The sequence below is a fragment of the Triticum urartu genome, chromosome 6A (assembly GCF_056163025.1).
Source record: "Triticum urartu cultivar PI428250 chromosome 6A, HENAU_Tu73, whole genome shotgun sequence".
In the NCBI taxonomy this organism is placed as follows: Eukaryota; Viridiplantae; Streptophyta; class Magnoliopsida; order Poales; family Poaceae; genus Triticum; species Triticum urartu.
Window position 1 is genome coordinate 129,055,792 of NC_141878.1, and position 13,971 is coordinate 129,069,762.

Sequence of the window (13,971 nt, forward strand, 5' to 3'; positions counted from 1 at the left end):
GTCCATCAGAAGCTTCCTCAAAAATTTACAATAAGTACGATCAAAAGTATGCCGGAGCTCGGGCCCAACAACCTCCACTAGCTACATTGGCTGGAAAGAAGAAAGGAGCATGCGGAAAGATATTTGGTGGCTCCTCTTCCTCGAGCTCTTTGGCACAAACATCAGCAACACGCGTAATGGCTGGTGGCGGGGGTTTAGCGACGTACCTGAATAGCAACAAAATCTGCTATCAGGAACAATATGATGAATTTTGAAATCCTGAAGGTCTCGAAGGATGAAACGACCCTAAAGGCCGAAACGACCAACAAGGCCGAAAGGCACGAAGGCCGGCCCACAGGTGTGCTGGCATGTGCCAGGCGGATCCTTCGGTCGAGGCCTTAGGGCCAGCACGACATGACCCTTTTATAAAAGAGACGACCTGGGTTGTGTGGTGCAAGGCCTTTATACGGTGTGACGGGCCATGCCGGCCCAAATGGTTAGGTTTGGCCATGACCCTCCATCTCCCCGGCTACGTGTATGCGTGCATCCGCTAGGGCGTGCATCTCTCTAGTTGTATGATTGATACGACTATAAGTAAGACTCTCCCATTTGAGTGTAGAATAAAATGGACTACCCCATTTGGTTGGTATGATCTTGGAGCGCATCTGAGTGCTATAGTTTCATGATGTCTTCTGGCGACTATGAATATCTTGTGAATTCAGGTGTTGCATTCTTTGGCTGGAACAGTTGGGATGGACAAGCCTGTGATCTGGGAGGCATTTACACGAAGCGAGTTGATGATGGGCTATGTGTAAATTCAGGTGTTACATTCTTTGGCTGGACATCCCCCGCGGCTGTTATTAGTCAAAAGGAAAGAAGGATTAGGTTTTGAGCTGGGTTATGTAATCATGAGTATATTGTCATTATTTACTTATTATTCCGGTTGTAAGTTGTATGATTGATGGCTGCTAGTGAAATAAATTGTATGATAATATTGTATGGTGCAAAGTTGTATGATTGATGGCTGCTTAGTATGAACTTTTATGTGGTACATAATCGCTATTGTATCATCGGTTTCGTATCTTGAGATTAGTCCTTCTATTTATAGTTGACCCCTTTGGTAATGAAGGAAACTTCGCAACCTTTAAATTGTAATATTTAGTGCTTTACGATGTTCGTAAATAACTTTTGTGCTCATATTCAACGAGAAACTGTTCGAAATAACAAAGTGCCATGCTCTCGCCTCAGATATATTTCCGCAGAAGCTTTGCTCACGTGTCTTTGTGCGGAAAGACTGCAGCACCGTCATGCTCACGCGCCAGATTTCTTCGCCCTTCGCAAATATCTCGATCAACTGGTGCAGGAGAGACGGCACCGTCCGAAAAACTAAATGCTCGGTTTCCACTTGTTACTTGTTGTTACGTCACCAACAACAACGACGACGACACGGCATCACTGCCGCATCGATCTGCATATGCAACCCAGAAAGAAAAGAAAAGAAGGCATCTTGTTCTCGTACGCATCGATCCCCACCACTCGCTCTCGATCGCATCAAGAAACGCCTATCTACAGCTAGACAACACTCGTCTTCTCCGTTGAACTTAGTAACCTCTTTGTACATAGAGATAAGACCAGACAAATCCATCAGCTCGTCACTCGATCGGGCCTCCGCCATGGAGCAATGGGCGTACTGCCTTTGCCTCTTCCTGGCTCTCCTCCTCCCTCTCCTGCTGCTCAAGCTCAACAGCAAGCATCGCGGCGTGCGTCTGCCACCCGGACCGTGGCGGCTGCCGATCATCGGCAGCCTGCACCACCTTGCCGGCAACCCGCTCGTGCACCGTGTCATGGCCGACCTCGCGCGCCGGCTGGACGCGCCGCTCATGTACCTCAAGCTCGGCGAGGTGCCGGTGGTTGTGGCCACGTCCCCGGAGGCCGCCCGCGAGATCATGCGGACGCACGACGTCGTCTTCGCGACGCGGCCGTGGAGCCTCACCGTCAAGATCATGAACGCCGACGGGCAAGGGCTGATATTCGCGCGCTACGGCGCGCTGTGGCGCCAGCTCCGCAAGATCTGCATCCTGGAGCTGCTCAGCACGCGCCGCGTGCAGTCGTTCCGCCACATCCGGGAGGACGAGGTCGCCCGCCTCGTGGCCGCGGTTGCCGCGGTGTCGCCCGGGGAGCCCGTGAACGTGAGCGAGCGGATCGCCGTGCTCATCACCGACTCGGCGGTGCGCGCCATGATCGGGGACAGGTTTAAGAGACGGGAGGAGTTCTTGCAGACACTCGACGAAGGGGTCAAGCTCGTCTCCGGGTTCAACCTCGGCGACCTGTTCCCGTCATCGCGCCTCGCCAGCTTCATCAGCGGCACGGCGCGGCTGGCCGAGGAGAACCACCGCAAGTGCTTCGAGCTCATGGAGTACGCGATCCAGCAGCACGAGCAGCAGAGGGCCGCCGCCTCAGGGAACGGCGACGTAGAGGAGGAAGGAGGAGAGGACCTAGTGGACACGCTCTTGAGGATACGCAAGGAAGGTGGCCTCGACGTGCCTCTTACCATGGGCATGATCAAAGCAGTTATACTGGTAAGTGCACCGGCTCCTTTGTTTCACAATACTTTGGAGAAAGGTGTGACAGTCCTCTCTGATGTTATACTTCAAAGTTAGAACATTTTGTACTCCTAAGCAAAACTAATTATTGAACATTTGTTTGTGTTTTTTTTCTTCGGTTCACTCTGAATTCTAGAATTGCTATATGTTATATTCCCTATTATTCTAGGATTTGCACCCGGGTGTCTCGCTGACATATGGGTGACAATCCTAAACTGCCAAGAACAACGAGCGATTCCTAAATTCTATAAATCGTCCTACTGCAGGATTTATTTGGTGCCGGGAGCGAGACGTCAGCTACCACACTTCAATGGGCCATGTCGGAGCTCATGAGGTACCCAAACGTGATGCGGAAAGCACAAGCTGAAGTACGCAACAATCTCCAAGGAAAACATAAGGTGACTGAGGATGACTTGGCCAATCTCAAGTACCTCAGACTTGTCATCAAGGAAACAATGAGGTTGCATCCAGCCGCGCCATTGCTTCTCCCTAGAGAGGCCATGGAGCCTTGCAAAATTCTCGGGTACGACATACCCAAGGGCACCACGGTATTGGTAAACGCATGGGCGATCGGCCGGGACCCTAAGTATTGGGAAGATCCTGAGGAGTTCAAGCCGGAGAGGTTCGAGTCTGGAATGGTCGACTTTAAAGGCACAAACTTTGAATACATACCGTTCGGAGCAGGCAGGAGAATGTGCCCTGGAATGACATTTGCGCAGGCCAGCATGGAGATTGTGCTCGCCTCACTTCTTTACCACTTTGACTGGGAGCTCCCAAGTGGGGTTAAGCCAGATGGGCTAGACATGACCGAGGAGATGGGTCTCACCGTCCGGCGTAAGAACGACTTGTATCTGCACGCCGTGGTCCATATGCCCTTGATTTGATTTACACTTGCATTGGTATGTCATATGTGACTGAGTTCTCGCATATTAGTGTCTTCTATGTGCCTTGGTCAAATTGTCAGTGTACGTGTGTGACTGCTAGACTGCCTTGTCAGGTGAATTTGAGGTCCTCAAACTTGGATGTCCATATTAAAACAACCATCAGTTAATTAATTTTATGTGATGTACTGAGATCTTGACCATCTGTTTACCAGATTTGATTACCCAAGCTATTCGTCCAAACATGATTTTAGAGCCGAAAAATTATATTGGGGACCATTCATTTTTTAGCCGTGTCCAACAAGTGGTTTACTCTTCAACTAAAAAAAATGAGTGAAAAAAGAGCACAGTTCAGTCGATTTTAAGTTGAAGGCCACCCCCACCCCCCAAAGCAAACCCAGCTAATAAATGGAAAACACAAGTTCACCCTCAAAATAAAAATAAAAAAGGAAAACACAAGTAGCCATTGGTCTCGTCCCATACTGCTAATTAGTAATTAAATTAATTTCAGTTATTAAAAAGATTAGTCTGCTCGGTGGTTCGGACGTCTTGCGGGCGTCTTTGGACCGTTGCCACCCAAAACCCATCCCGCCTCTCCTACGCTTTTCCATCCAATGCACGCGTCACTTCCTACGTCGCATTCATATCTGTCCAGAGCACGTTGCGGTTAACATTGATGTCGCGCGACATGATCGAACAGGAGGGCGGCACTGACCGACGCGACCTCTCAGGTGTCGTCTCTTCAATACGGATGACGCATCCCAAGAAATCAACACCGGCCGTTGTGCCGTTTTGAAGCGGGCTGACCGTCCGTTCGCATGGCCTAGCCGCGGTTATATATGTCGTGCTCCGGCGATACACGTTCACAACTCCGGATCTCCTCCTCATCACCTACGAGTCCCTTCTCCTCTCCGAGTTCTTCCTCCTTCGGCGAGGACGAAGTACTGGTACTCCGCACCGCAGGCTGCGGCGGCGCAAGCGAACATTTGTCAGGCTCTTCGCGCCTCCACCCTCGCTCCTGGGCTCTCAGGCTCCACGGCGGCCGGCTGCTCCGGCAACGAGAAGGACCAGGCGCCGCAGTAGCCGCGCCTCTTCGTGGAGGCCGCTCTGATGGACGGGGAATTTGTCTTTCAGATGGAGTTGATGATGGAACGATCGCTCCGAGAGCATGGCTCGGCGCCGCCCTTGCGGCCTTGCTACAGCATGAAGGAGGGGTCGGCGTCACCTCTCCGTCGCGTGAAGGCGGAGCCAACGTCCCCACACGACACAACAGCGGTGTCCAAATCGGATGTCGCGTCAAGGAGGAGCTAGGGTCGCAACACGCAACTGCAGTTGGAAATATGCCCTAGAGGCAATAATAAATTGGTTATTATTATATTTCCTTGTTCATGATAATCGTTTATTATCCATGCTAGAATTGTATTGATAGGAAACTCAGATACATGTGTGGATACATAGACAACACCATGTCCCTAGTAAGCCTCTAGTTGACTAGCTCGTTGATCAATAGATGGTTACGGTTTCCTGACCATGGATATTGGATGTCGTTGATAACGGGATCACATCATTAGGAGAATGATGTGATGGACGAGACCCAATCCTAAGCCTAGCACAAAGATCATGTAGTTCGTATGCTAAAGCTTTTCTAATGTCAAGTATCATTTCCTTAGATCATGAGCTTGTGCAACTCTCGGATACCGTAGGAGTGCTTTGGGTGTACCAAATGTCACAACGTAACTGGGTGGCTATAAAGGTTCACTACAGGTATCTCCAAAAGTGTCTGTTGGGTTGGCACGAATCGAGACTAGGATTTGTCACTCCGTGTAACGGAGAGGTATCTCTGGGCCTACTCGATAGGACATCATCATAATGTGCACAATGTGATCAAGGAGTTGATCACGGGATGATGTGTTACAGAACGAGTAAAGAGACTTACCGGTAACGAGATTGAACAAGGTATCGGGATACCGACGATCGAATCTCGGGCAAGTATCGTACCGATAGACAAAGGGAATTGTATACGGGATTGATTGAATCCTTGACATCGTGGTTCATCCGACGAGATCATCGTGGAGCATGTGGGAGCCAACATGGGTATCCAGATCCCGTTGTTGGTTATTGACCGGAGAGTTTTCTCGGCCATGTTTGCATGACTCCCGAGCCCGTAGGGTCTACACACTTAAGGTTCGATGACGCTAGGGTTATAGGGAATAGATATACGTGGTTATCGAATGTTGTTCAGAGTCCCGGATGAGATCCCGGACGTCACGAGGAGTTCCGGAATGGTCCGGAGGTAAAGATTTATATATGGGAAGTCATCATACGGTCACCGGAATAATTCGGAGGTTACCGGTATTGTACCGGGACCACTGGAGGGGTTCCGGGGGTCCACCGGGAGGGTCCACCTGCCCCGGAGGGCCCTATGGGCTGTGTGTGGAGAGGGACCAGCCCCTTAGTGGGCTGGGCGCCTCCCCCCTAGGGCCCATGCGCCTAGGGTTTGGGGGAACCCTAAAGGGGGGCGCCCCCCTTTGCCTTGGGGGGCAAGGCAACCCCCCTGGCCACCGCCCCCTCCTCAGATTGGATCTGAGGGGGCCGGCCCCCCTCTCCCTTGCCCCTATATATATGTGGGGGGTGGGAGGGCAGCCGCAACCAAGTTCTGGCGCAGCCCTCCCCCTCTCCCAAGTCCTCCTCCTCTCCCGCGGTACTTGGCGAAGCCCTGTAGGATTGCCACACTCCTCCTTCACCACCACGCCGTCGTGCTGCTGCTGGATGGAGTCTTCCCCAACCTCTCCTTCTCCCCTTGCTGGATCAAGGCGTAGGAGACGTCACCGGGCTGCACGTGTGTTGAACGCGGAGGCGCTGTGGTTCGGCGCTTAGATCGGAATCAACCGCGATCTGAATCGCTACGAGTACGACTCCTTCATCCACGTTCTTGCAACGCTTCCGCTTAGCGATCTACAAGGGTATGTAGATGCACTCCCCTTCCTCTCGTTGCGAGATTACTCCATAGATTGATCTTGGTGATGCGTAGAAAATTTTAAATTTCTGCTACGATCCCCAACAGTGGCATCAAGAGCTGGGTCTATGCGTAGTTTCTATGCACGAGTAGAACACAAAGCAGTTGTGGGCGTCGATATTGTCAATTTACTTGCCGTTACTAGTCTTATCTTGATTTGGCGGCATTGTGGGATGAAGCGGCCCGGACCGACCTTGCACGTACTCTTTCGTGAGACTGGTTCCACCGACTGACATGCACTAGTTGCATTGCTAGCGAGTGTCTGTCTCTCCCACTTTAGTCGGATCGGATTCGATGAAAAGGGTCCTTATGAAGGGTAAATAGAAATTGTAATATCATGTTGTGGTTTTCGCGTAGGTAAGAAACGTTCTTGCTAGAAACCTATAGCAGCCACGTAAAAACTTGCAACAACAATTAGAGGACGTCTAACTTGTTTTTGCAGCATGTGCTGTGTGATGTGATATGGCCAAAAGGATGTGATGAATGATATATGTGATGTATGAGATTGATCATGTTCTTGTAATAGGAATCACGACTTGCATGTCGATGAGTATGACAACCGGCAGGAGCCATAGGAGTTGTCTTGATTTATTTATGACCTGCGTGTCAACATAAACGTCATGTAATTACTTTACTTTATTGCTAAAGTGTTAGACATAGTAGTAGAAGTAATAGATGACGAGACAACTTCAAGAAGACGCGATGATGGAGATCATGATGATGGAGATCATGGTGTCATGCCGGTGACAACGATGATCATGGAGCCCCGAAGATGGAGATCAAAAGGAGCAAAATGATATTGGCCATATCATGTCACTATTTGATTGCATGTGATGTTTATCATGTTTTACATCTTATTTGCTTAGAACGATGGTAGCTTAAATAAGATAATCCCTCTCTAAAATTTCAAGAAAAGTGTTCCCCCTAACTGTGCACCGTTGCGAAGGTTCGTTGTTTCGAAGCACCACGTGATGATCGGGTGTGATAGATTCTAACGTTCGAATACAACAGGTGTTGACGAGCCTAGCATGTACAGACATGGCCTCAGAACACATGCAATACACTTAGGTTGACTTGACGAGTCTAGCATGTACAGACATGGCCTCGGAACACGGAAGACCAAAAGGTCGAGCATGAGTCGTATAGAAGATACGATCAACATGAAGATGTTCACCGATGTTGACTAGTCCGTCTCACGTGATGATCGGACACGGCCTAGTTGACTCGGATCATGTTTCACTTAGATGACTAGAGGGATGTCTATCTGAGTGGGAATTCATTGAATAATTTGATTAGATGAACTTAATTATCATGAACATAGTCTAAATTGTCTTTGCAAATATGTTGTAGATAAATAGCTCACGTTGTAGCTCCCTATTTCAATACGTTCCTAGAGAAAGATTAAGTTGAAAGATATTGTAAGCAATGATGCGGACTAGGTCCGTAGTCCGAGGAGTGTCCTCACTGCTACACAGAAGACTTACGTCTTTGATGCACCGCTCGATGTGCAAACCCCTACAACGTCGTCTGTGGATGTTGTGAACACCTGACAGACACATCCTGATGACTACTTGATAGTTTAGTGCACCATACTTTACGGCTTAGAATCGGAATTCCAATGACGTTTTGAACGCCATAGAACATATGAGATGTTCCAAGAGCTGAAATTGGGATTTCAGGCTCATGCCCGTGTTGAGAGGTGTGAGACCTCTGACAAGTTCTTTTGCCAACGAGATGGAGGAGAATAGCTCAGCTAGTGAGCATGTGCTCAGAATGTCTGGGTGCTACAATCACTTAAATCAAGTGGGAGTTAAACTTCCAGATAAGATAGTGATTGATAGAGTTCTCTAGCCACTATCACTAAGCTACTAGATCTTCGTGATGAACTATGACATGCAAGGGATGGAGTTGATTCCGGAGCTGTTCGCGGTGCTTAAGACCGCAAAAGGTAGAAATCAAGAAGGAGCATCAAGTGTTGATGGTTTGACAAGACCACTGGTTTCAAGAAGGGCAAGGGCTAGAAGGGAAACTTCATGGATGGCAAACCAGTTGCCACTCCAGTGAAGGAACCCAAGGTTGAACCCAAACCCGAGACTAAGTGCTTCTATTGTAAGGGGAACGGTCACTGGTAGCGGAACTACCCCAAATACATGGTAGATAAGAAGGCTGGAAACTTCAACAAAGTATATACGTGTTATTAATGTGTACCTCACTAGTACTCCTGGTAGCACCTGGGTATTGGATACTGGTTTAGTTACTATTATTGGTGACTTGAAGCAAAAGCTACGGACTAAACGGAGACTGGCTAAGGGCGAGGTGACGATGTGTGTTTCCAAAGTTGATAAGATCACCATCGCACGCTCCATCTGCTTTCGGGATTAGTATTGAACCTAGATAAATGTTATCAGATGTCTACGTTGAGCATGAATATGATTAGATCATGTTCACAACAATACGGTTATTCATTTAAGTTAGAGAATAATGGTTATTCTATTTACATGAATAATACCTTTCATGGTCATGCACCCTATGTGAATGGTTCATTCAATCTCGGTCGTGGTAATACACATGTTCACGCCAAAAGATGTAGAGTTAATAATGATAGTACCACTTTCTCGTGGCACTGCCGCTTAGGTCATATTGGCGTAAGATGCATGAAGAAACTCCATGTCGATGGATGTTTGGAGTCACTTGATTTTGAATCGCTTGACACATGCGAGCCATGCCTCATGAGCAGGATGACTAAGACCCCGCTTTCAGGTACAATGAAACGGGCAAGTGACTTGTTGGAAATCATACATGCTGATGCGTGTGATCCAATGAGAATTGAAGCGTGCGGTGGATATCGCTATTTTCTCATCTTCACTGGCGATTTGAGTAGATATAGGTATATTTACTTAATGAAGCACAAGTCTGAAACATTTGAAAAGTTCAAGCGATTTCAGAGTGAAGTTAAGAATCATCATAACAAGAAGATCAAATTCCTACGATCTGATCAATGAGAATATCTGAGTTATGAGTTTGGCAAACACTTAAGACATTGTGGAATTGTTTCACAGTTGAAGCCACCTGGAACACCACTGGGTTATGGTGTGTCCGGACGTCGTAATCGAACCCTATGAGATATGGTGCGATCTATGATGTCTCTTGCCAATCTACCATTTTCATTTTGAGGTTATGTGTTAGAGACAGTTGCATTCACTTTAGATAGGACACCATCTAAGTCTGTTGATACGATGTCGTATGAACATTGGTTTGGCAAGAAACCAAAGTTGTCGTTTCTTAATGTTTGGGACTGCGATGCTTAAGGCTTCGGCCGGAGAAGCTCGAACCCAAAGCGGACAAACACATCTTCATAGGATACCCAAAGGTGACAGTAGGGTATACCTTCTATCTCAGATCCGAGGGCAAATTGTTTGTCGCTAAGAACGGGTCCTTTCTCGAGAAGGAGTTTCTCTCGAAAGAATTGAGTGGGAGGAAGATAGAACTTGATGAGGTTGTCGAACCTTTACTTCAACCAGAGAGTGATGCAACACAGAAAGATGCTTTCTGTGGCGCCTACGTCTGTTGAATAGGAAGTTAATGATAGTGATCATGAAGCTTCGGATCAAGTTGCTATCGAACCTCGTAGGTCGACAAGGATATGTACTACTCCTAAGTGGTACGGTAATCCTGTCTTAGATATCATATTGTTAGACAACAATGAACCTACGAGCTATGGAGAAGCGATGGTGGGCCCGTATTCCGACAAATGGTTAGAAGCCATGAAATCCGAGATAGGATCCATATATCAGAACAAAGTATGGACTTTGGTGGACTTGCCCGATGATCGGCAAGCCATTGAGATAAATGGATCTTTAAGAAGAAGACGGACGTGGGCGGTAATGTTACCGTCTATGAAGCTCGACTTGTGGGAAAGAGTCTTTTCACAAGTTCAAGGAGTTGACTACGATGAGAATTTCTCACCCGTAGCGATGCTTAAGTCTGTCGGAATCATGTTAGCATTAGCTGTATTTTTCGATTATGAAATCTGACAGATGGATGTCAAAACAAGTTTTCTTACCAGTTTTCGTAAGAAAAGTTGTATGTGATACAATAAAAGGTTTTGTCGATCCTAAGGATGCTAAAAAGGTATGCTGGCTCCAGCAATCCTTCTATGGACTAGAGCAAGCATCTCGGAATCGGAATATATGTTTTGATGGAGTGATCAAAACTTTTAGGTTTATACAATGTTTGCTAGAAACTTGTATTTACAAGAAAGTGAGTGGGAGCACTACAACATTTCTGATAAGTATATGTGGATGACATATTGTTGATTCAAAATGATGTAGAATTTCTGGAAAGCATAAACGGTTGTTTGAAGAGTGTTTTTCAAAGGAAGACCTGGATAAAGCTGCTTACATATTGGGCATCAAGATCTATAGAGATAGATCAAACCGCCTGATGATACTTTCAAAGAACGCACACCTTGACATGTTTTTGAAGGAGTTCAAAATAGATCAGTCAAAGAAGGGGTTCTTACCTGAGTTGTAAGGTGTGAAGTTGAGTGAGACTCAAAGCTTGACCACGGCAGAAGAAAGAAGAAGGACGAAGGTCGTCCCCTATGCTCTTGTCATAGGCTCTATACGGTATGCCATGTTGAAGTACCGCACCTAATGTGTGCCTTGCCACATGTCTGGCAAGAGGGTACAAAGGTGATCTAGGAGTGGATCACCAGATAGCGGTCAAAATTATCCTTAGAGGAATAAGGAAATGTTTTTCGGTTATGGAGGTGATAAAGAGTTCGACGTAAAGAGTTACGTCGATGCAAGCTTAACACCTATCCGGATAGCTCTGAGTAGAGATACCGGATACGTATAATGGAGCAACAATTTGGAATAGCTCCAAGTGGAACATGGAAGCAGCATCTACGATATGACATAAAGTTTTGCGAAATACATAGGGATCTGAATATGGCAAGACCCGTTGACTACAACCTCTCTCACAAGCATAACATGATCAAACCCAGAACTCATTGAGTGTTAATCACATAGTGATGTGAACTAGATTATTGAGTCTAGTAAACTCTTTGGATGTTGGTCACATGGCGATGTGACCTGTGAGTGTTTAATCACATGGCGATGTGAACTAGATTATTGACTCTAGTGCAAGTGGGAGACTGTTGGAAATATGCCCTAGAGGCAATAATAAATTGGTTATTATTATATTTCCTTGTTCATGATAATCGTTTATTATCCATGCTAGAATTGTATTAATAGGAAACTCAGATACATGTGTGGATACATAGACAACACCATGTCCCTAGTAAGCCTCTAGTTGACTAGCTCGTTGATCAATAGATGGTTACGGTTTCCTGACCATGGACATTGGATGTCGTTGATAACGGGATCACATCATTAGGAGAATGATGTGATGGACGAGACCCAATCCTAAGCCTAGCACAAAGATCGTGTAGTTCGTATGCTAAAGCTTTTCTAATGTCAAGTATCATTTTCTTAGACCATGAGATTGTGCAACTCCCGGATACCGTAGGAGTGCTTTGGGTGTACCAAACGTCACAACGTAACTGGGTGGCTATAAAGGTTCACTACAGGTATCTCCGAAAGTGTCTGTTGGGTTGGCACGAATCTAGACTGGGATTTGTCACTCCGTGTAACGGAGAGGTATCTCTGGGCCCACTCGGTAGGACATCATCATAATGTGCACAATGTGATCAAGGAGTTGATCATGGGATGATGTGTTACGGAACGAGTAAAGAGACTTGCCGGTAACGAGATTGAACAAGGTATCGGGATACCGGCGATCGAATCTCGGGCAAGTATCGTATCGATAGACAAAGGGAATTGTATACGGGATTGATTGAATCCTTGACATCGTGGTTCATCCGATGAGATCATCGTGGAGCATGTGGGAGCCAACATGGGTATCCAGATCCCGCTGTTGGTTATTGACCGGGGAGTTGTCTCGGCCATGTCTGCATGACTCCCGAGCCCGTAGGGTCTACACACTTAAGGTTCGATGACGCTAGGGTTATAGGGAATAGATATACGTGGTTACCGAATGTTGTTCGGAGTCCCGGATGAGATCCCGGACGTCACGAGGAGTTCCGGAATGGTCCGGAGGTAAAAATTTATATATGGGAAGTCATCATACGGTCACCGGAATAATTCGGGGGTTATCGGTATTGTACCGGGACCACTGGAGGGGTTCCGGGGGTCCACCGGGAGGGTCCACCTGCCCCGGAGGGCCCTATGGGCTGTGTGTGGAGAGGGACCAGCCCCTTAGTGGGATGGGCGCCTCCCCCCCTAGGGCCCATGCGCCTAGCGTTTGGGGGAACCCTAAAGGGGGGCGCCCCCCTTGCCTTGGGGGGCAAGGCAACCCCCCTGGCCGCCGCCCCCTCCTCAGATTGGATCTGAGGGGGCCGGCCCCCCTCTCCCTTGCCCCTATATATATGTGGGGGGTGGGAGGGCAGCCGCAACCAAGTTCTGGCGCAGCCCTCCCCCTCTCCCAAGTCCTCCTCCTCTCCCGCGGTGCTTGGCGAAGCCCTGCAGGATTGCCACGCTCCTCCTTCACCACCACGCCGTCGTGCTGCTGCTGGATGGAGTCTTCCCCAACCTCTCCTTCTCCCCTTGCTGGATCAAGGCGTAGGAGACGTCACCGGGCTGCACGTGTGTTAAACGCGGAGGCGCCGTGGTTCGGGGCTTAGATCGGAATCAACCGCGATCTGAATCGCTACGAGTACGACTCCTTCATCCGCGTTCTTGCAACGCTTCCGCTTAGCGATCTACAAGGGTATGTAGATGCACTCCCCTTCCTCTCGTTGCTAGATTACTCCATAGATTGATCTTGGTGATGCGTAGAAAATTTTAAATTTCTGCTACGATCCCCAACAACTGCGGTGTCCAAATCGGGCGTCGCGTGAAGGAGTAGCCATCGTCGCTGATGCCGTACAACTGATACACCAGGATCGATGGGTCACCGTTGCAGCCCCGTCATAATCGACGCGGCCAGTTCGTCAAGACGAACTACTGTCCCCGATCGCCAAGGCCCGCGACCGGATCCTACACTACCTCGGTGCCGGCTGTGGCGGCAGTCCCCTGAGCTCGCGAGCTGTCGTGTCCGTCGTGGAAAGGGCAATGAGGCAGGCAACGCGGAATGAGCGGCGCAATGTTGCCCGCCGCTCCGCATTCGCCAAGTCGGGCGCGACACTGTATTGGGTCCTCAATGACCCCGACCTAGCGGCGACCTAGGCCCTGGAGCGGTCTATCATGACCGCGGAGGTGGCCGTGAGGCGCCACCGTCACTTTGACGGCGAGCTCGCAAAAATCAGCGATGAGTTGTTGCTTAGAGACACCTCCGCCAATGCCGGCAGGGGCTAGGCCACCGCCAAGGCTCTACGGGCGCCGTTGAAATGGCCGCGGCAGCCCTCCACACCCCGCAGTAGGAAGCGGAGCGGCTCCTCCGCGGGCGTCAGGCAGCGGCCGGACAAGGC

The 13,971-nt window shown here is 48.6% G+C and overlaps 1 protein-coding gene across 1 annotated transcript; it reads left to right on the plus strand.

Moving 5' to 3' along the window:
- The first annotated feature begins 1,505 nt into the window (after positions 1-1,505).
- LOC125516740 (desmethyl-deoxy-podophyllotoxin synthase) lies at positions 1,506-3,655 on the plus strand. The gene is made up of 2 exons (XM_048682065.2): positions 1,506-2,558; positions 2,849-3,655. The coding sequence occupies exons 1-2, from the start codon at positions 1,653-1,655 to the stop codon at positions 3,464-3,466; spliced, it is 1,524 nt and encodes a 507-aa protein (XP_048538022.2). The 5' UTR covers positions 1,506-1,652; the 3' UTR covers positions 3,467-3,655.
- Positions 3,656-13,971: the final 10,316 nt, after the last annotated feature.